General features: G+C 40.8%; 1 protein-coding gene across 1 annotated transcript in view; it reads right to left on the reverse strand.

Annotated features, from left to right (window-relative positions):
• LOC149309667 (prostatic acid phosphatase-like) overlaps window positions 1-21,088 on the reverse strand; it is a 36,150-nt gene extending 15,062 nt beyond the window's left edge. The window contains 5 exon segments of the mRNA XM_089532469.1: window positions 8,062-8,160; window positions 10,218-10,370; window positions 12,278-12,364; window positions 15,178-15,273; window positions 20,975-21,088. Of these exon segments, the coding sequence (XP_089388595.1) occupies window positions 8,062-8,160; window positions 10,218-10,370; window positions 12,278-12,364; window positions 15,178-15,273; window positions 20,975-21,088 (549 nt within the window).
• Between the last annotated feature and the right edge of the window lie 422 nt (window positions 21,089-21,510).

A 21,510-nucleotide genomic window follows, 5' to 3' on the forward strand; every position in this document is an offset into this window, starting at 1 on the left:
ATTTAAACAGATACATTGTACAATTTGTATATCAGTGCCTGGCAATTGGGTGAGAAACTCTTTATATAAAACAATTAAATAGAAAACATGGCTTTTTGGACAATGCAACTTTTCCCTGAGGGATAGAATATGAGTTGGGACAGTGCACGGTATCTGATAAGAAACCCTTTATTATCTCATGAGAGCCACATGGCGGGGTGTAGATGTCCCAAGCGGAAAGATAGAGGAAGGGCATGCTAGAAAGAAGGGTGTGTTAAACAACAGCAAAATTAAAGTCGGGAGAGAGGATCCGTCCAATAGGTCAACATTATAATAATTAATAGCCTGTTCAAATGAACCAATAAGGTGACACTTTGAAAGAGAGAGGAATAGGGGAGGGCTTTCAGGAATGTTCAAAAAATCTCCGTCAAGCTTTTCAGAGGCAGGACCAAGACAGAAGATGAAATGTAGAAGTTTCTTCTATCAGGTAAAGACTGTTTTGTTGTTTGTAGTAGTACACACAGAAGTTAATTATCCGGTTTGTGTTTAACAGCGAGTTAAAAAAGAAAAAAATGAAGTATGCAGACAAGTGATATTTTAAAATAGTATAGTTTTTGTTCTGTGCAGCTTCCAAAGCCATGTGTACCAACTCTCTTAATTTCCAGCGTTGTTAGATTTTGGGGCGAGGGCGGTGTGGAAGAGGTTCAGACTCCTACTACTGTTGCTTATTTAGATGTGTAGTTTTTAGGTATAAAGAGCAGCATCTGATCTTTTCCCAGAAGCTGTGGATGCAGGATAATAAATGTCTAGGGCTTTTTAACCACTTATTCTCCACAGCCCTTTCCTCTTCAGCTTTTGCAAAAACTCTTAATTTACACTCCTCTGGATTTGGAGGAAGAATGGGGCAGGGAGATCTTCTGCCCAGTATTAACTATTAGCTTACACAGAGCCATATGTTCATTGGTCTTCAGAAGGGAATGCAAGACTTGCCATGTGCCAAGTATCTGCCCTCTTTTTAAAAAGTTTTTATTGGTCTTTAAGGCAGCTGAAAAAAGGCTCACTTCCCTGACAAACCTAAATGCAATTAAGTCTACAGTCTATGTATGTAATCTTCGTGGGTAGAAGAGGTAAAGGAGGCAAAGTCACAAATTTGTGATCTTAAAAAGGCCAAAGCATTTCGGTCATGTTACAAAAGGGCCTTCCTTAGCGAATGAAATAAAAGTACATTTAGTATAGTTGTGGTATCGGGACATCACAGCTACTTTATGGCCATCCTGCATCGTTGGCTGATGTTACTTTCAAAATACATAAATAAGAACTTAATGTAGTCCCTGTCTAACACTCAGTGGCCACTTTGTTGAAAGTGCAGACTTCAACTCCTAAAATCTCTGGTAATATGTATATATGTGAGAATATGTATAATAGATATTTGCTTTTTAAGAATGTATGTTTTTAGAGATGGTTTATGTGATGTCCCGATACCACAACTATACTAAATGTACTTTTATTTCATTCGCTAAGGAAGGCCCTTTTGTAACATGACCGAAATGCTTTGGCCTTTTTAAGATCACAAATTTGTGACTTTGCCTCCTTTACCTCTTCTACCCACGAAGATTACATACATAGACTGTAGACTTAATTGCATTTAGGTTTGTCAGGGAAGTGAGCCTTTTTTCAGCTGCCTTAAAGACCAATAAAAACTTTTTAAAAAGAGGGCAGATACTTGGCACATGGCAAGTCTTGCATTCCCTTCTGAAGACCAATGAACATATGGCTCTGTGTAAGCTAATAGTTAATACTGGGCAGAAGATCTCCCTGCCCCATTCTTCCTCCAAATCCAGAGGAGTGTAAATTAAGAGTTTTTGCAAAAGCTGAAGAGGAAAGGGCTGTGGAGAATAAGTGGTTAAAAAGCCCTAGACATTTATTATCCTGCATCCACAGCTTCTGGGAAAAGATCAGATGCTGCTCTTTATACCTAAAAACTACACATCTAAATAAGCAACAGTAGTAGGAGTCTGAACCTCTTCCACACCGCCCTCGCCCCAAAATCTAACAACGCTGGAAATTAAGAGAGTTGGTACACATGGCTTTGGAAGCTGCACAGAACAAAAACTATACTATTTTAAAATATCACTTGTCTGCATACTTCATTTTTTTCTTTTTTAACTCGCTGTTAAACACAAACCGGATAATTAACTTCTGTGTGTACTACTACAAACAACAAAACAGTCTTTACCTGATAGAAGAAACTTCTACATTTCATCTTCTGTCTTGGTCCTGCCTCTGAAAAGCTTGACGGAGATTTTTTGAACATTCCTGAAAGCCCTCCCCTATTCCTCTCTCTTTCAAAGTGTCACCTTATTGGTTCATTTGAACAGGCTATTAATTATTATAATGTTGACCTATTGGACGGATCCTCTCTCCCGACTTTAATTTTGCTGTTGTTTAACACACCCTTCTTTCTAGCATGCCCTTCCTCTATCTTTCCGCTTGGGACATCTACACCCCGCCATGTGGCTCTCATGAGATAATAAAGGGTTTCTTATCAGATACCGTGCACTGTCCCAACTCATATTCTATCCCTCAGGGAAAAGTTGCATTGTCCAAAAAGCCATGTTTTCTATTTAATTGTTTTATATAAAGAGTTTCTCACCCAATTGCCAGGCACTGATATACAAATTGTACAATGTATCTGTTTAAATGTATATACCTGACTGTTTTGTGTCAGTCTTTTAACATGACTTCCAATCCAGAGTTTTTTTCTGGGTTTGCAAAGTTTGTCTAAAGGGGGTCCTACTCCCCCCTCCCTCTACAACTCCTAGCTTCCCTCCTTTTTAAGCTTTTCACTAATAAATTCCTGTCATTATAACTCTCTGCTTTGCTGTTATACCCGTAAATTAAACACTACTGTCTTTTCATCTTCCTGCACTGCAACCAGACAACAAGGCAACACTTACAACCTCCCTGTGCAGATCTCCCCCTTTGCAGAGCCTCCACATTCTTATTTTTGCAAAGAAAAACAGAAAATCCCCACCAGCCCTCTCCCTGACCACCCCTGCTTCCCATCAGTGCTCTAAACCTTTATGTATCTTCACTATCCTCAGACCTCATGCCAATAACCACCCTGGGACAGTCTTCATACATTCTGCTGGAGTCCCTACCTAGACGTTTTGCAGCAATTGTGGTGTCTGGTTCTGGAGCCGGGGCCTGAACACATATATCTCCAGGTGGGAGGGGGGAGAATAGTGTTGCAGGGGGCACTGCTACTAATTTATCACATAAAATCGGAGGATGGGTGTATGTGCGTAGGTGAGATCAAAAACATGCGGGCTCTGCATGTTTTCAAAATGCTGGCACAGATATGTTGTGGTGGAAACATGCACCTATTGAAGAAGCGTATGGGTTGAGTGTATAGAACATCCGCATTCTATCTCAAAATGAACACTTGTATGAGGAAAAACAACTGTCCTGTAAACAGGAGTCAAACATTCCCAAGGAAATGGAAGCGGCCCTTATCTCCCTACCATTCCTGTGGAAATGGAGCAGGCCCTTATCTCCCCTACCATTCCTTATTTGGGCTGGAAGATGTTGAACGATCAGCAGTATTCAGAAGTAAGTCAGGATAGGGGGAAAGCTTGCCTTATTATTTCCCTCTTCAAAGTTGTGAAATGCACACAGAATGATGTTACTGAAAAAAATATTTTTGATTCTTCACAAAGACCTATCTTGAGTGAAGGAAGTGGCCCTCTTTCCCTATCCAAATGAGAGCCTAATGCCATTCAAAACAGCATGTACAGACAAGATGCACACCCCTACTCCAAATCCACCCTTGAATAGAACAAAATAGCCCCTGCTTGTGAGTTGTGTACTGGTGTGAGAAACGGAAAGCCTGTGTTGAACTGGAAACCAGCTCCTGGAGTCAAGGATGGGCCAATAAGCAGTCTTTGTTCCAAAATACACAGTTCTGCAAAATAAAAAAAGACAGCTGCCACTTCCCAAAATTAAAAATCCTGCCCTGGCAGCAAGGTAAGCTTTCCCTTTTGGTCCCAGCTTTAGTCTGAGTGTGGAAGAAGGCTCCCACCTTACCTCAAAATGCAAGTTTGTAGAACATGAACAAAATATGGTCCATAAATGCAAAGCAGTTTTCCTTTGAATAAAGAAGCATCCAGGGTGGGGCTTGGAAATTTGTTACTAGTGGTCAAAGGATTTTGTATGACCATAGGGAGGGTTCACGCTTCCCCCCAAAATGAATATCTCCATGAAAATGGAACACCCACACATGGGGCTGCTCTATGCAGAAACAGGCTGTGGGGAGGGAAAGACCCCTGGGAGCTTAGGAAGCCTGCAGCAGCAGCAACATCAGGGTGAGAGCTGGGGGTCCTGGGAAGGCTCCTATGTATAAGATTCCCCCCTGAAAAACAAGTTTGTGACATTGAAAGCATCACCACTCCCTTGGGGAATCTCCTAGAGACACAAAAGCTGTTCCTAGATGAGTATCAAGGAAGTTTGGAGGATCAAAGCAATCACTTCACTCCCAAAATCAATATTTACATGAAAAATGGATCCTTTGTTTGGTGGAACACACCAGTGGGGCTGCTCTATGCAGAAACAGATCTTGGGGAGGGAAAAGAGAAAGCCCTGAGAGCCTAGGGAGAATGCAGCAGCATTGAGTGCAGGGGCCCAAGGGTGCCGCGCTGTACATCTGACACTGCAGGGGAGGACACTCTCCTAACTCCCTGCCTTTCATTGGTTGGGGGTGGAGGGAAATGGACCAATCAGCGAGAAATGGTCTTCCCGCCCCTTCTTCTTAGCCTCCCTGCACTTCAGAGCTCTGAATCTCAGATCCAAACCGGCTGTTGAAGAGTGAAGGACTCTTCCCTCTACCCAGTTCTACCAGCCTGGAAACACTCCAACTTGGAAAAAAACAGGTTTGTAACACTGAAAACACCAGCAGTCCAGCACACCCTCGGAGAATCTCCGAGCCACACAAAAGCTGTTCCTAGTGATCAGGGGTCCTGAGATGAGTTCGGAGAGGGGGGCACACATACCCCGAAATCTATGCTTTGCGCAATCAAAATGGCCGCCACTTGTCACCTTCAAACATTCCTTGCAGCTAATTGGGTAGGGATGGGGTCGGTTCCCTGTGGTCGGGTGGAATGAGACAAGTTCAGAGAGGGGTCACCCCCCCCCATTATCTTTGGCAAAAACCCCAAAATATCTGATCTTTTGGGTTTCAAAGGAGGTTCCTACGGAACCCCAAACGCTAGCATCCCCTTCTCATATACTCTGCGCCTCGAGGGCGTGGTCCCCCTCCACCAGAACCTATTGGCTGGCACAGAGGCGAGGGAGATTTGGGCCAATCAGCGGCGTGGGCGGGGACCTTTTTTGCCCTAGGGGGGCGGGGCCAGGGGAAGGGATTCGCGTGTCGTGCCTTTGCGAAGCTCAGATCGCTGCAGACCTCCGAACCGTTCACTTCGGGAGGCCAAGACGAGTTCGGAGACACCTCACAACAACCCCGAAAACCTTTGTTGGCGCAGAAAAAATGGCTGCCACTTCTCATCTTTGAACCCGCCTTGCCGCTACGCCGTTGGTCTTATGGGGACGGGGTCTGTTCCTAGTGGTCGGGCAGGGTGAGACGAATTCATAGAGGGGTCACACGCACCCCCAAAAACATGTTTAGTAAAAACCAAAATGGCCGACCTTTTGGGGTTCAGGGGAGGTTCATGCGGAACCCCCCAAAAGTTAGCACCCCAAATCTAGAACCCCCAAAACTGGCAACCAAAACCTAGAACGCCGAATCTAGAACCCCCAAAACTGGCACCCATAACCTAGAACCCCGAATCTAGAACCCCAAAACTTGACACCCCAAGACCTAGAACCCACATACCCAGGGGGCGGGACTAAGACCCAAAAGGGGGCGGGGCACCTGTCACTTTTTTGTTTGACGAAAGGTATGTCCTATATACTACTGACCTCTCTTCCAGCTGACATGTAAATACAGGTATATCTCAGTTAATAGTTGATGCATTCTTGGCCACTCCTTCTTCAACAGAAAGTTTGGTATCAATATCAGAAATAACATGGAAAGAATAGGTGATAAGTTCCTATTCCAAATTTACAATAGGTACATGTGAAATGAAACAATTAGGTCAGGCAAGGCTTGAATAAGTAGACTTTTTTTGAAACTGCTAGAGACAACTTGAAAACTTTTTGCAAAATGCATCCAGAGATGACCCTCTCCCCACTTCCACTTCTCTTGGGATTTCCAGTTTTCTAACTAGATTTACAGAACTATGCTTCTTTAACATGCCGGGGCTGAGGAGCTGATGAGATAGCCTCGTCTGCTTTCCCTTTTCTCTCTCTCTCTCTCTCTCTCTTTTTTGTGCTGTTTATACATGCTCAGTAGGTGACTCTGGAGACCGCTGCTGTTTCGCTTGCCAGTTGTATGCAGTCACACAAAGTTACGGTAGGACTGGCTGTTATTGCATTGTTTACCACATACACATGGACTTGGAACCCACCAGATGAGAGCCCTGGCGGCACAATGGTTAAATGCCGGTACTGCAGCCACAAGGTGGTGAGTTTGATCCCACAGGGCTCCAAGACTGACTCAGCCTTCCATCCTTTCATAGGTCAGTAAAATGAGTACCCAGCTTGTTGGGGCAATTGGCTTACAGATTGTAAACCACTTAGAGAGTGCACTGTTCACTAATAAGCAGTATAGAAATGTAAATGCTATTACTATTTCCATCTTTGTGTTTCCCCAGTCCTCCTTCACTACCCTCCTAATGTTGATGTTTCTAAAAATGCCTTCCAGCAAGACAGAGGACAAGGAGGAAAGAGAGGGCTGGGTGGATATAAAAATACTCTGCATAAAAGAGCTTCTTTGTTAGAGGGTTTGTTAACAGAGATATGCCTGTATGAGCCCATTAGAGTTTTAATGCAGCCCTTCTCTCTGTCCCACCACCTTCTTAGGCTGCTTTGGTAGGAACAAGGGAAAGGGTCTTCCTGGTGGCGGCTCCCAGACTTTACAACTCCCTCCCTAGAAAGGCCTTGCCTCCTTCCAGCATCCTTGCTTTCCTTCTGGCGGCAGGTTAAAACATTTTTGTGCCACTGTTGTGCAAACTGTTGAGGTTGGTCACTTAATGCTGTGTGATGCTGTTTTTGAAGTTTTTTTAGGAGTCTGGATTTTTTAAAATCATTTTTACTGCATTTTAGTACTTTAATTATTTGAATATATGATTATTTAATTGTATATTTTATACTTACATGTAACTTTTATATTGGTTTTAATCTGTAGCAATAGCAATAGCATTTACATTTCTATACTGCTTAATAGTGAACTCAGGACTCTCAAACAGTTTACAATCTGTAAACTATTTGGCCATAACAAGCTGGATACTCATTTTACTGATCAATGAAATGATGGCAGGCTCAGTCAACCTTGGAGCCCTGGCATCGAACTCATAATGTTGTGCTGGCAGTACTGGCATTTAACCACTGCACCAGCAGGGCTCCCCTTCTGTATTGTTTTAAAATGTTAGCCACCTTGAGTCCCATCATTGGGAGAAAGGCAGCATATGAATGAATGATGGTGATGATGATGATAATACCATGTACTTTACATATGTCACATGTTGGCACTTAGATTGAGTTAGATGAATACTTTGATGTCTAAAGTAACGGTAATCCAGCCATTACACACTGCAGTTCAATTTGGTGAGGTTCTAGTTTATACTAGAAACTTTACTGATTTCCACAACAGAAATACATTCCTAGGCAAAATAGAAAAGGATAATGTTTGTAAAAGTGTTTAAATAGTAATTTAATAACTTATAACCTGCTAAGCAAAATACTTTCTGCCATTTATGTTCAGTTGCTCACTGGAGGGAAAATGTATCTGTAGGATGGAGGCCATGGAAATTAAGGGAAAAAAGGTCCCTTAATAACAAACAGCGATATATAGACTATTCTGTACTGTAAGAAACCCCTGCAAGTTCATATATCCCAAGATAGATAGATTTCAGGAACAACATGGGTTTACCTTGCTCCCTCATCACTATCCTTGTTCATTTTTATTACCTGATATGGCTGAATTTTGGCCTGGAATTCCCTTGAGGTCATCGTCTCCTTCAGAAGTTCCAGATAACGTGGACAGTTAAACATCGGATAGCGTAATTTCTGAAACAAATGTTAGATTGATTGTAACCAGTCTTTGTTTCACTCCAAGTATCACAGCTAGGGCTTTTATATAAGACCTATCTTTATGCAGGCTGCTCATATCTATCAGGATGCTTCAGTAGCCCATCAGTGGGGCAAAATGACTGATGAGAATCCACATGGTTCAGACACTTTGTTGAACCTATGCGGGTCTGGTCATTGGTATGATGGGCGACCTCTTTGGTAGCTTTTGTATACCACTGTGTATTCTTTGGTAGACAAAAGGCAAGTAATGAGTCAGCAGTCTTGTAGATCAGGGGTAGGTAATATCAGCCTTCAGATCTTGCTAGACTGCAAATTTCATAACATCCACCTATGTACCCAGTGATAAACACTCAAATGACATCTACAGTGCCATGCATCCACCCCATCACTGCTATATGTACTTAGCTAACTGTACGTCCAATTGAACAGAATGTGACTGCCTCAAGCATAAAAATGTATAAGTGTGTGTTGTCAGTGGGCTAACCAGTTGCTAGAATGACATATTGCAGCATTTGTATTACTGTACTTTGAGAAGTGGCTTATTTCTACTGACCTCAAGAAGTTATGTTGACTGTTCTTGATCTTCCAACTTTTGAACAGCTTGAAGCAAACTTTGCTGGTGAGAATACAGGACTGAGAGGTCACATTCTATTTCTACTGCCTGAGATGACTCAAAGTATGTTGTTCTTTATGTGGAACAACGGCATGCCCAGGATGATTATGTTTTAAGTGGAAAAGTTCTTAAGCAAAAGTAGCAGTGTAAACCTTTGTAAAGGAAGAACAAATGCTTGTGTAGTTTGGTGCAGGAGTAGTGCAGTGTAGACTATTTGTCACTTATGAATTATCCTGAAACCCCCCCCCCCCAAATGCATGTGTGCTCTGCATAATAAATAACAACATTTTTGCACATGACAATTTCTTGCACAGAAAACAGCATCTTCTGTGCAGAAATGTTTTTTATTGTGTAGGAACCTGTTTTCTGTGCAGGAAATTTGTTTTCTCTAAAAAAATGTTATTTTCTAGTCAAAAATGTCACATTCTGTGGGGGAAAAGCACACACCCAAAAACACATCATTTTTTTGTGCTGAATAAGTCTTGATCTCCTCACCAGTGTCTCCCCAACATTTGAGAAACCCATTACTCAAGAATATTTTTGAATATCCTTTCCATCACTAGGATAGAGCTGACACAGTAGAGTAGTGAAGCATACCTATACTAGGAATACCCATTGCAAACCTCTAGGCAGATCTGAATTTACTGAGTGGAAAACTCACTACCTCCTATTTGACTTGAGTCTAGTTTATTGAAGAGGTTGGAAAAGTTACCTTTTGGGGCTCTGATTTCCAGAATTCCCTAACAAACATGGCCAGTTGCAGTCCATAAATAACTTTTCCCAAGCACTGGTTCTTATATTTATTAGCATAGAGATGTGACTTCCAGGTGCTCTGAAACTACTTCCCTGTAGTTTGGCTTCAGTATAACCAACATAATGTAGAAATGTCATCTCTTCAGAATGGCCTTCAAAAGTCTGGTCCTTCTTATGACACTGGCAGCAGCCTATAGTCAAAAGGACTAATCTAGATTTATCTTCTTTTGTTGGCATAGGAAGTCTAGCACCCCAGTTCTCTATACTAATACACATGTGGACCAGACAGTAAAGCAGAGATAGAATAGAAGAGCTAGAAACTTTCCAAACTACTGTTGGAAAGTCTTTGGGGACTGTAACCTTTTAATTAAGGAAATTGATTTCTTTAAATGGAAAGGTATATAGCCTTTGTTGTCAGAAGATTTCTGACAAGAAGACTCTAAAAGCTGTGGCAACTGGTGGCTTCCATCTCAATGAGATGGTAGATCTGCGCATTTAAGGAGCTATTGAAACGAATGGATTTCTTTTGGGATTAGAGGTCATCTTGGATAGCTCCCATAAGGAATATACTAAAATCTGGAGCAGATTCACTGGCTGCACTGAACTGAAAGCCACCAACCACAACTTCATAAAAGACAGGCAGGATTGTTGTATCATTGGTACTCACCGGATCATGTTCCTTGGGTACAACATGTACTGGAATAGGTTGCCAAAGGAGTTCTGCATTCCAAATTTGATCACCAGTAGGAGGGAAAAGACCAGCGAGATTTGCTTGGGCACTCATAATGGTTCGATCAATTTCTGTGCTCTGGATCAAAATCTAGCAAAGAAACAAGGGGCATGTAGTATAACCTGGGGACTTTTCTTTTTCTTCTTCACTGATGGAAGCCTCTGTTGGATTCTTCATCAGCGAGGAAGGAAAAAAAGTCTCAAGATTTGTGCTTTGTCTGGCACCAACCCTCAGGCAGACCTCTTTCCCAATATCTTTAAGTACCCATAAGTCCTTTCCAAAGATCACATTGGTTCCATCTTTACCACAGTGTTAGTCCCAGTGGTGGTAACAGTAACTACTCCCAGAGATATATGAGTGCCACTGGAGTACATGTTGAGTCACTTGAAGGCTCCCTGAGGTGTCTGCATTCTCAGAATGGGATGTTATGAAAGATACATAACATAGAAAGTATTGGAATCATTAGTGTCAAGTAACAGTAGCCAGGAAAATGTAATGTTGAGAAAAAGAAATTTAATGACAGCAGGTGCTGGGAACAGTTGGCAGGAGCAGAATTTGGGAACATTGCATTTTTGGACTAAAGCTAGTTGAATATCCCAGTCAATATAGCCAGTGGCTGCGCTAGCTGATGGATTCTACAAACTGTAGTCCAACAAAGTGACACTAGAAGGAATAGAAGGTTGAGAGAAGAGTGGTTAAACAAGGGGGGAAAGAAAGCAAAGTAAGAGTGAGGAACTGAAAGGAGGGAAGGAGGTTTTTTTCTTTGAAATCCAATCATTGTCAGAGCAATATAGGTCCAAAACACACTGCAGAAATGACCCAGTTTGAGACCACATTAATTGTCCTGGTTCAGTGCCAGGGAATTCTTGGAACTGTAGTTTTGTGAGATGTGTAGCCATCTCTGTCAGAGAGCTCTAGTGCCACAATTAACTACAATTCCCAGGATTCCTTAGCACTGTGCCAGGGCAGTAAAAGTGGTCTCAAACTGGATTATTTCTGCCACGTGTTTTGGACCATACTGGACTAGTAACTTGGGAGAGGCAAGATGTGAAAAGCAGGTGGGAGAAGGGGATCTGCATTGTGGAAGGCATGCAAGCCGTAGGAGTATATTCTTATTTTATTATTTATTTATTTCATTTATATGCTGTCTTTCTCCTGGAGTGGGACCCAAGGCAGCTCAAAAAGATCACATCTAAAATACTCCTGGCACATAACAACTGGTATCAAGGCCTGACAAAAGGAAACAAGGGGATGTACAATATTTAAAGGGAAGAATGGAGGGAGATTTAATATTACATATATGTATGTATGTGCTTTCGTCACCTGTCAACTTACGGTGACCCTTAAATTTTGTAGGGGTTTCTTAGGCAAGGAATACTTAGAAGTGGTTTTATCAGTTCCTTCCTCTGAAATATAGCCTATAGCAACAGTTATTCATTGGTGGTCTCCCGTGCAGTTATTAACCAGGACTGACTCTGCTTAGCTTCCAAGATCAGATGGGATCTGGTGCCTTTAGGGCATTTAGTGGATTTGAAAGGAGAAAACATCATGGATTTATCCATGTTTTTACTGGCTTCTTCAATCCCATCCCAGATCTCCATTTGAAACAAGCAAACTGGCTGCAGCTCCCATCATCCCTCATTATGAAGGCTATGGCTGATGTATCAGAACATCTGGACAGCTCCAAGTTGCCCACCTTTCATTTAAATGAAACCCTGACAAATGTCTGTCCATAGTTGGATATATCTCTTTTGCATGAATTATATTTTAAGTGATTTTAAATTGTTTTACATTAGAGGTTTTTAAATAATTTATTGTGTTTTTTAAAAAAGTTTTTAAATATAATCATCACGTTTTAGCTTTACTTTGTTGAAAAATGTATGCTTGGTTTCCTTGGTTTCCCTGTTGAGAGTATGGCAGGATATCAGAAAGAAAAAGAAAGAAGAAGGAAGGAAGGAAGGAAGGAAGGAAGGAAGGAAGTAAGTCTCAGTACTCACCTCTTCTCGTTTGTAGGCAGCATTCAAGAAGTTTGAGTATCTCTGCTTTATGTATTGTCCAAGCTCATACTGCTGCTGTATTCCAATCTATAGGAATAACAATATGACTATGACTTTGACCAGAAACAGAAATTCAACCATATATGTTTTCTGGCTGTTCTAAATAGCAAGAGTGCAATGACTAGGAAAGTAATAAATATGACCCAATCCTAAAAAATGGCAAGTTTCCCTGCAGCTAGGACTCCTGTGTTGGATATTTTTCACTAGTAAATGACATATTTCTCATCTGGACAAAAAAGATTCATATGATTAGTGGTCAGAATCTTGTTGGGGAGTTAGAAATGCATAAGCACATTAGGGACCATCAGTAGTCACAGAGAAACAGACCTCTGTGTATCTCAGTGGCTGCTGCCTGGTAAGTGGGGAGTGAGGGGCTTTCTTCTCCAGCCTTATAACAGACAAGCTCAGCAGCAGATATAACTGTCTCTATTAGCTGCTATATGCATGTAATCCTTCTCCAATGTTCTCAGTCCTGCAAACCTGCTTTTGCTCAGCAGGAAGTCTCAGATAAACATCTCTGGCTGGCTGATGCAGTCTTCCTTTCCAGTTGAAGAAAATGGGTGCAGAGCTAGAATAAAGCTGCTTCAGGTCACTTTGGAGGTATGTTGTTTAAATGACACAGGCATCTTAAGAGCCAGAAGCTGTGCTAAAGCTGCGCTCCAGTCCTTAGGACTGGAGAGTGGCTTTTGCATGGTTTCAGACCTCTTAGGATGCATGCATCATTTAAACAGCATACCTCCAAAGTGACCTGAAGCAGCTTTATTTTGGCTTGTCTGTTCGGGCCCAATGAGACAAAGACCTGAGGGAAAAGTAATTTAAAAAACACGATAATGGCCAACGTCATTTGGCAAGATTGGGATTACACCACTCATGATAGATGTATGGGTTTCATGGGTTTTTGGCTGGATTGGCTGCCCTCTTCTGGCAGAACTAGTCTTGCTTGAGTGATTCCATCCAGTCTCCTCTTGAATGATTGTTCAAAAAGGCTATGGTTGCTTTCACTTAATTAATGCAACACCTTTCTCCCAAAGGTGAAATAGCTCTGTAAGTGTCAAGATTTGGTTAACTTTCAAGACAACTTTTAATACAACAGTGTTGTATTAACTGGCCAAAGGCCATGCTTTCACTCCTCCTGCTTCCTCCATTCCTCAAATACTCGAACATCCATGGTGTTGAAATGTTGCGAGAAGTGAATGAAAATCAAAGTGAGAATCAGACTAGGACTAGGAGAATGTGAAGTTACATTTCTGTCTTTTATTTCAGATACCTATCCACTCTACTTCATTTTCATTCTAAATAAAATAATTACAGAAGATAAAAACCTCGGATAGAAATAAGCCTGTATAACTAAAATAATATGTAGAATCCAAAGATATAGCTGTGTTAGTCTGTAGAATCAGTACGTAGAGAGATCTTGTAGCACCTTTGGGACTAACTGAAAGAAATTGGCAACATGAACTTTTGTAGACTCCAGTCTACTTCCTCAGATGCATTTGGTGGAGTGGAAGACCGTCATTAAAACTGGACCTGCAACTTCATTTCCATACACAAAGGATTTGTAATTTGAATTGACATACTGACATACCAATGGCATATATATGTCTGTATCTGGCTTCCACTCCACCAAATGCATCTGAGGAAGTAGACTGGAATCTACAAAAGTTCATGCTGCCAATTTCTTTCAGTTAGTCTCAAAGGTGTTACAAAATCTCTCTATGCACTAAAATAACATGTGTAGATATAATAAATTTATTAAATATTCTCAGGTAAGTAGACTTTCCCATTTTATTCTTTGAGACACTTTATATTTGAATTCTAGATATCTTGGCTGTATTCAAGCATTGCAAGAAAAAAATGTAATCCAATAATGTCTACTCTGAAGTAAATGTTTCCCATGGAGCTTATTCAGGGAGCATGGCCTGTTACAGACTGCCAAAATAAAGCTGCTTCGGGTCTCTTTGGAGGTATGCTATTTAAATGCTGCATGGGTCCTAAGAGTCCAGAGGTCGCGCCAAAGCCACACTCCATTCCTAAGCACTGGAGGGCAGCTTTGGTGCAGCTTCCGGATTCTTAGGATGCATGCATCATTTAAACAGCATACCTCCAAAGAGACCCGAAGCAGCTCTATTTTGGCAGTCTGTAACAGGCAAGTAAGTAACAGGGAAGTATCATTTTAGTTAAGACTCAAACAAACTCTAAAGGTATGCTTTGGAAAATCAGTGTTTGGATGTCCACAGGTTTCCCAACCCTAATCTGATGTTTGGTCACTACTTTGATGAGAGTAGTTTACAGGAGACCTTGCACCAGGGATAGGGAACAGAGGCTTCAAGAAGATATTGGGCTGTAATTCTCAGCATTTGTGACCATTGACTGTGCTAGTTAGAAATGCTGGGAACTGCAGTCCAACAATATGAATAGCCAGGCACAGCTCCATTGTGCCCAAGCTCCAAGGGCTGGTGAGAAATCTTCCTTCTAGATTTTAGCTGCCATTGCTCTAGCCTCTGAGGGAGAGAAGCATCATTTGTCCACTGCCATTCCCTTTTCCTAATGGGTCCTGTTTCAATTAAATTGTAAATTTGAGGGCAAGGAACTGTATTACTGAATTAATGATTTGTAAGCTGCTTTGACGGCCTTTTAGGGCTGAAGAGTGGGGTATAAATACTCTAAACAATCAAACAAACATCAAGAGGGCTGCATGAAACCTAACCCTATTATAGAACATCAGTTTAAAAATGAATGCCTCATTGCTAGTTGCCAATGTTTAGATATTAATTTGGGATGAGACACATTTTCTGTGTTTGATCGGCAAATACTCTGACTTCTATGAAAAGCCAACAAACCTTAGTCAGTTGTCCAAATCCTTGTGGCCAGTCGCTTTCATTGTGTAGGCTGGTAGGATATTTTTCAATGGGGCTTCTGTCACCATGTCTATAAATCTGAAATTTGAAGACTATATTAATCCACATTCTTCCTGTTCTCTCTTTTCTCAACAAAACCTTCCAATACAAAATTTCATTCTCTTTTAGTAGAATATTTTAACAATGACGTTTTAAGAAATATGAAAACTGGTTCTGCAAACATATTGGTAAAATCTCACCTTTTCACAAGACATCGGCCGTATGTTATGTCAGCAGAAAGACAGGGAAAGGACAATAATAAAAATGACTGAATGGCATTAAGATAGTTTGATCAAGTGCCCTGAACAACCCAGTTTTATAGTTTTCCAATTTAGGGTGAATGAGTTATCTCTTCCCTTGTGACAGTAACCATACTAAGGACTGTCAACTCCTTTCTGGGCTTGCCCAAGCTGTGAAGTCAGCTCAGGAGGCTGCACTGTATGCCTTTATAGAAGCAATATGTGATGCAACTATACTTGAAATACACACACACACACACACACACACACACACAGAGTTATAGGGTCCATTCACATTGTACATTTATAGTGCTATGACTCTGCTTTATATGCCATGGTTCCATCTTATAGAATCTTGGGCTTGCAATTTAGGGAGAGAGATTTAGAATTCTTAACCAGAAAGCTTAAATGCTTCACCAAACTAAAAACCCAGGATTCCATAAAATGTGGAAGTTAAAGCTGAATCATAATGCTGTAAATTTGTGGAGTGAAAGGGCCCCAGCTCACCATGGCCCAGTACAGACAGGCAGTTTGTGACGATAGTAGGGCTCAATATGGTGCAGCATCCATATGTGCTGAGCCCTACTATCGGCACCATTACATCACAAGGCTGCGGCCTCATCCACATGGGGCACAGCCTCGTGATGTAAGGACACCCAAGCGCCCAAACAGCTCTGGGCAGAAGAACCATCATAGGGCTATTAGACAGTGTGTCTGTGCTGCAGCATGCGAATGCTGTAGCACAGATGTGGGGCAAAGATGGCCAGCATAGAGCCGCCCATCTGTACTGCCCCCATATCTCCAAAAGACATTTTCTGGAACAGTATCAGAAAGGGATACTCAGTTGATAAAGGATCTGAAACTAGAGCAATATGGTAGAAGTTTATAAACATTATGTCTGTTATGGAGAAAGTGATTAGGGAGAAAGTGTTTGTTCACTCTACCATAATACTAGAACCCCAGGTTATTCAGTAAAACTGATTGTTAGGAGTTCCAAGAGAGACAGAAGGATACCTTTTCACCCTGTTCATGGTTAAACAATGGAATTCAATAACACATAGTGGGATGACACTATACATTCATTTAAAATTAGCATAGACAAATTCATGGAGAATGAAGTTATCAATAGCTATGTGTCACCTGGTGCCAACAGGATTAGAGATAACATGCTTCAGACTACCAGTTATAGCCCCACCTCTGCACCAAACAGCCACTGATTGCCTGAAGGGGGCAGAACTGGAGATTTAGCTGGTAGCCATTACCTTTACAGAGTGCCTGCATAAGTATGTTGACAGAAATTTCTGCACTACCAGTTTCAAATAGGATCATGGTCTGGAACTGCGATCTTATCATCTCTCTTGTAGTAGGATTCTTAAAAGCCTGGACTTCTCTAACTAAGTCCACTGGCTTGACAGAGCAGAGAAAACAACAGGACTCAGAAGGCTGAGAATCCAAAAAGTTTATTGCTGGCAAAAGTCCGCAGTGGAAATCAAGTTCCAAAAAACTGAGGCCCCGAAGCAAAGAAAATGGCTGTTCATATAGATAATTTCAACAATGTATTCTATTGGCTGGTTCAAAGTGCAAACGTACAAATCTTTCATACAACCAGGACACAGAATTTCAAATATATTAAAATACATTTTAGGCCCACTTGGAATATTCCATCACCCTTTATCACTCTATGTGTTATTTCCTTCATCCAAGGATGCTCTTAATTGTTTAGGCTTTCAAGGCAAGCTAGACACCTTGATGCTTACAAAGGTCAACTTGTTCTCTAAACATTTTACTGCAGATCCTGTTCAGCATTTTCTCTCTTACACACAACCTTGACTCCAGAAAGCTATTAAATATTAGAGGGAGACATTGAAACCTATTTGAAAAGTAAATTGTTGCACTCAAAGGGTTTCAGGAACAGCAATTTGCATTTTAATTTTGCAAAACAAAACAAAAAACATCACCCAAAACCAAAACCAGTATGGGTATTTGAGAAGCCTACTGTAGCCCCAGGGGCATATTTTGCCCATCCCTGCATTAGTCTGGAGGGCCATCAGCTGCTTGTAGATATTCAAGCAGTAAAGAAAGAAAACTAAAAAGCTAAGGAACATATCCAATAAACTTTCCTGAATATCATTTTGATATGAGGTGAGGATTACTAGTGTAGTGTAGTGGTTTGAGTGCTGGACTATGACTATGACTCTGGAGACCAGAGTTCAAATCCCTGTTCTGCCATGGAAACCCACTGGGTGACCATGGACAGGTCACACTCTCTCAGCCTCAGAGAAAGGCACAAGGCAGCCTCATTCTGAACAAATCTTGTCAAGAAATCCTACGATAGCCTTAGGGTTACCATAAGTTGGAAACTACTTGAAGGCACAAATTACTGCTCATTCCATTTGTGCAATGCTGTTCTTTCACACTACTCTAGGCAGCATGTATAGGGTCTCCAGTTAGCCTTCCAACCGGTCACAGGCCAGGTAAGAGACATACTTACTGATTGATGTGCCTTCAGCCATAACAGTGTCAGAAGAGTCACCTGAGAAGCTCTCTTCTGCCCTGCCAAATGTCCTATTTATCATTAGTAAATTCCCCTAAACCAGAGTTGACATGAATATGAAGGATGGAGCAGGTTTGGCTGCTGGCACAAATGCATCCTTAAATCTGTGTGTCACACTTGCTTCCAGTGTTGCCCTTCCTGAATTATCAAAGAATGTGGTGCAACTAGAATGGCAATGAAGGCTCACTACAAGTTTTTCTTCCTCCTTCTCCATCATTGTTTTAGATATGCTATACTTTAGACAGTCTAATGTTCAAAGGAGAGTGTTATACTGAAGAAAAACCCTGGAAAAAATATGGCATGTAAGGTTATCATTTCTATAGGCAGATTGAGGGGGTTATTTTTCTGATTTTTCATTCTATCTTTCAGGCTTCTGAAAGGGAACTTGAGGAATCAAAGATGTTTGAAATGATGTGTTTGATCACAATCTAGCTCAATCTCAAACTTTAGTTCCCAGACATCACTGAATTTCAACTCTCAAAAGTCCCAACCAGCATGGCTAATAGTTAGAGATTCTGAGAGTTTAGTCCAGCAATATCTGGGGGATCAACTTGGAGAACCACTTGTCTAGAAGATTTATTATTGGATAATGACAAATGGGTCTTCATGGATTCTTTTAATAGGACTGCATGGCATTCCTTTCTTGCATTCTTATGACGAAGACAATTGCATGGAATGTATTGGTCTAGATTTTTTAAAAAATGTCTTCGAGATTTGCATTCCTTTCTATTTTTTTAGTAGCTTTTCACTGAATTGTGGTTTACATTGTATAGTAGTTTAAAATGTTGTGAGCTGCTTCAAATTGTGCATAGAAAAGTGTGGGCTATAAATGACTGATTGAATAACTAAACAAAGGCTGTAATTTGTTGCACCTTTCTTATTTGGACAATTGTACAACATACCCTTTCCTGGGGAAAAATCTCACTTGAATTCCTGGGGCATCTGAATATAGATGTGTAAGACTGAACTCATAATTATCTGTTGATACTGCTTGCTCCGGTTCACACCCATTATGAAACATGAGATTCTAATTTAAAACTGGAATTACAACAAGGTAATTTATACATGCAAATTATCTGTCCCAACATGGGTTTTCCTCTATTTCTAGCCAAGATAAACTTCCTGAAAGCAATTTGTAAAGCAAATACAGTTAAAATAATAAACATTTACGTGATCATTTATAGCAGAGGTGGATAGACCTTCCAGATGTATGGGACTACAAATCCCATGATCCATTGCTATTGGCTATGTTGAGTGGGGCTGATGGGAGTTGTAGACTAAAACTACTGGTGACTCATGGCTTCTCTGTCAGTGGATTTTACTCCAAACTATCAAGATACTGAGTCCTACTCTCAGATGGGCTCAGCACTTTGGATGCACCCCTTAACATTTGGACTAAAACCTGAAGTGAATTCACCAGCTCACTGAAATGGAAGCCACCAGCCATCATTGGCTAAAACATCTGGAATGCCAAAGGTTTCCTAGTTCTGATGGTTTTCATGTATGATGTCATTTAGGTTTGAAGTCTCTGGACAGTCATGTATTTCTCTCAGGTTTTCTCTCAGTTTTCTAGCCACTTTCATAGTGGCTAGAAAACTGAAATATTTGGTTGTTTGAAAAACAGTTTTGAGGTTCATAGAAATGTGGAATTGGAGAGGGCATTGTTCTAGGCCAGTCAGTTCCATTCTCCATTCAATACAACAAATTTAGAGTTAGAGGATCCCTAAGAGATGGCTGTCTGGTATCTGCTTACAATTCCCGTGATGGAGAAGCCACTACCTACTACGCCAACTGTTACACTGATCAGGATATGTTGTCTCAATTATAATTATTTCAGTATTTTTTTAAAAGCCCTATTACTCTAGTCAATATGAGTTATCATGGGCAAAAATGCCATTTATAAGGGATGATGGACAGTGACCTCACCTCTGTTCATAAATTGGATCACAAGTAATTGTTCTTAGGAAGCAACTATCTCAGCATCTCTAAAGCGGCTTCCAGACAGAGAGCTCCTGTTCATAGCTGAGAGGCTTTGTACAGCTATTTTTTCCCTTAACAGATTTTCTCTTGCAAGAAAAAACAGACTGAACAAATGAAGGAGAAATGTGAGATGGCTACAAATTGAAACCATCATGATCCAATCCCTGGACTATGAAAGAGCAGTCTAGAAGCACCCCAATTCTTCAGTATCAATATTTATTAAGGTAATCAACACATGATAAAACTCTTCATATATAAAGTTGGAAAGCCAAAGATTACTTGTGCCCCACTGTTTCAGTGGGTCTATTCTAGCCAGGACCAACCTTTTGAATTAGACCTTGAAACTACTGATGTGTAGTTAAAAGCACCCAATGCCTTCACACCTTCTCAATTCATCTTATGCATACAATAAAGCAATTTGTTTGTCTTTGCAACTGTAAGAACCACCACTATTTTTCTGGGGTTTGTTTCTACTACAAGAGGTAGCCATTTTCACTAGCTTCCCTGGGAAAAGTGGGGCATAAATTAAAATAAATTACAGATAAGCACAAAACACAGGAAGGCCATGAATCATTTCATTGTCATGTTTATGTTTTTTTTAGTTCTCTGCATTTTGGCGCCGTTGCATATGGTGCTTGTAAAAGGTTCTAAATAAATTGTGTGATCTTTAATGAAAACAGACAGATTCACTATAATTCAAAATAATGTACAATACAAGAATTCATGGAGCACCTAGATCATAACAGGAGTCTCCATTCATAATGTGCAGCAAAAAGCCATGCTGTTATAATCTGAAATACTGAACAACTCAAAGTGGTTCTGTAATCTTATAGGAGAAAAGAAAACAGTGGTAAAATCCTCATTTTCTAAAGCTGGTTTATGCATAAAATCAGGATTTTACCTCATACCTGAAAAAAATCCTGGAAGCACCCACAGGACAAAAATCATTTATGAATACTTTACTTACTAAGAGCACAAACTTCAGCTCTCGTCCAGAGGCAGATTGGAGGAGGAAAAAAAGCAGGCTCAGCAGGGATGAGTAGAGCTTCTTGGAGCTTCTTGTTAGACTTGTTCCTCCCATCTTGGCAGCAGATATACAAATGTTTTGTCACCAGGACACATGCATTTAAAAAGGGATCAGGGGGGTGGATACTTCATGGGGATTTCAAATAGGAAGTGATTATTGTGACCATAGATTTCTTTCTAAATCTTGTTTCCTTTGTATAGTTGTGGCCTTGAAAATGGGAAGTACCAAGCAAAGGTGATGAAACAGTTTTCCTGGACTGATTCAGTCCAAGGCTGGAATCCTGTATGATTAGCATAGCACAATACAGTGGGCCCTTGGCATCCACTGGGGTTTGGTTCTACTCACACACCCCATGAATACCAGAATCTGTGGATGCTCAAGTCCCATTATATACAATAGCATAGTAAAATGGTTTTCCTTATATAAAATGGCAAAATCAAGGTTTGGGGGGTTTGGTGTTTTTATATAACTTTATA

Source organism: Sceloporus occidentalis, unplaced genomic scaffold, assembly GCF_023333645.1.
Source record: "Sceloporus occidentalis isolate IW3139 unplaced genomic scaffold, rSceOcc1.0.p SCAF_7, whole genome shotgun sequence".
Taxonomy (NCBI): domain Eukaryota; kingdom Metazoa; phylum Chordata; class Lepidosauria; order Squamata; family Phrynosomatidae; genus Sceloporus; species Sceloporus occidentalis.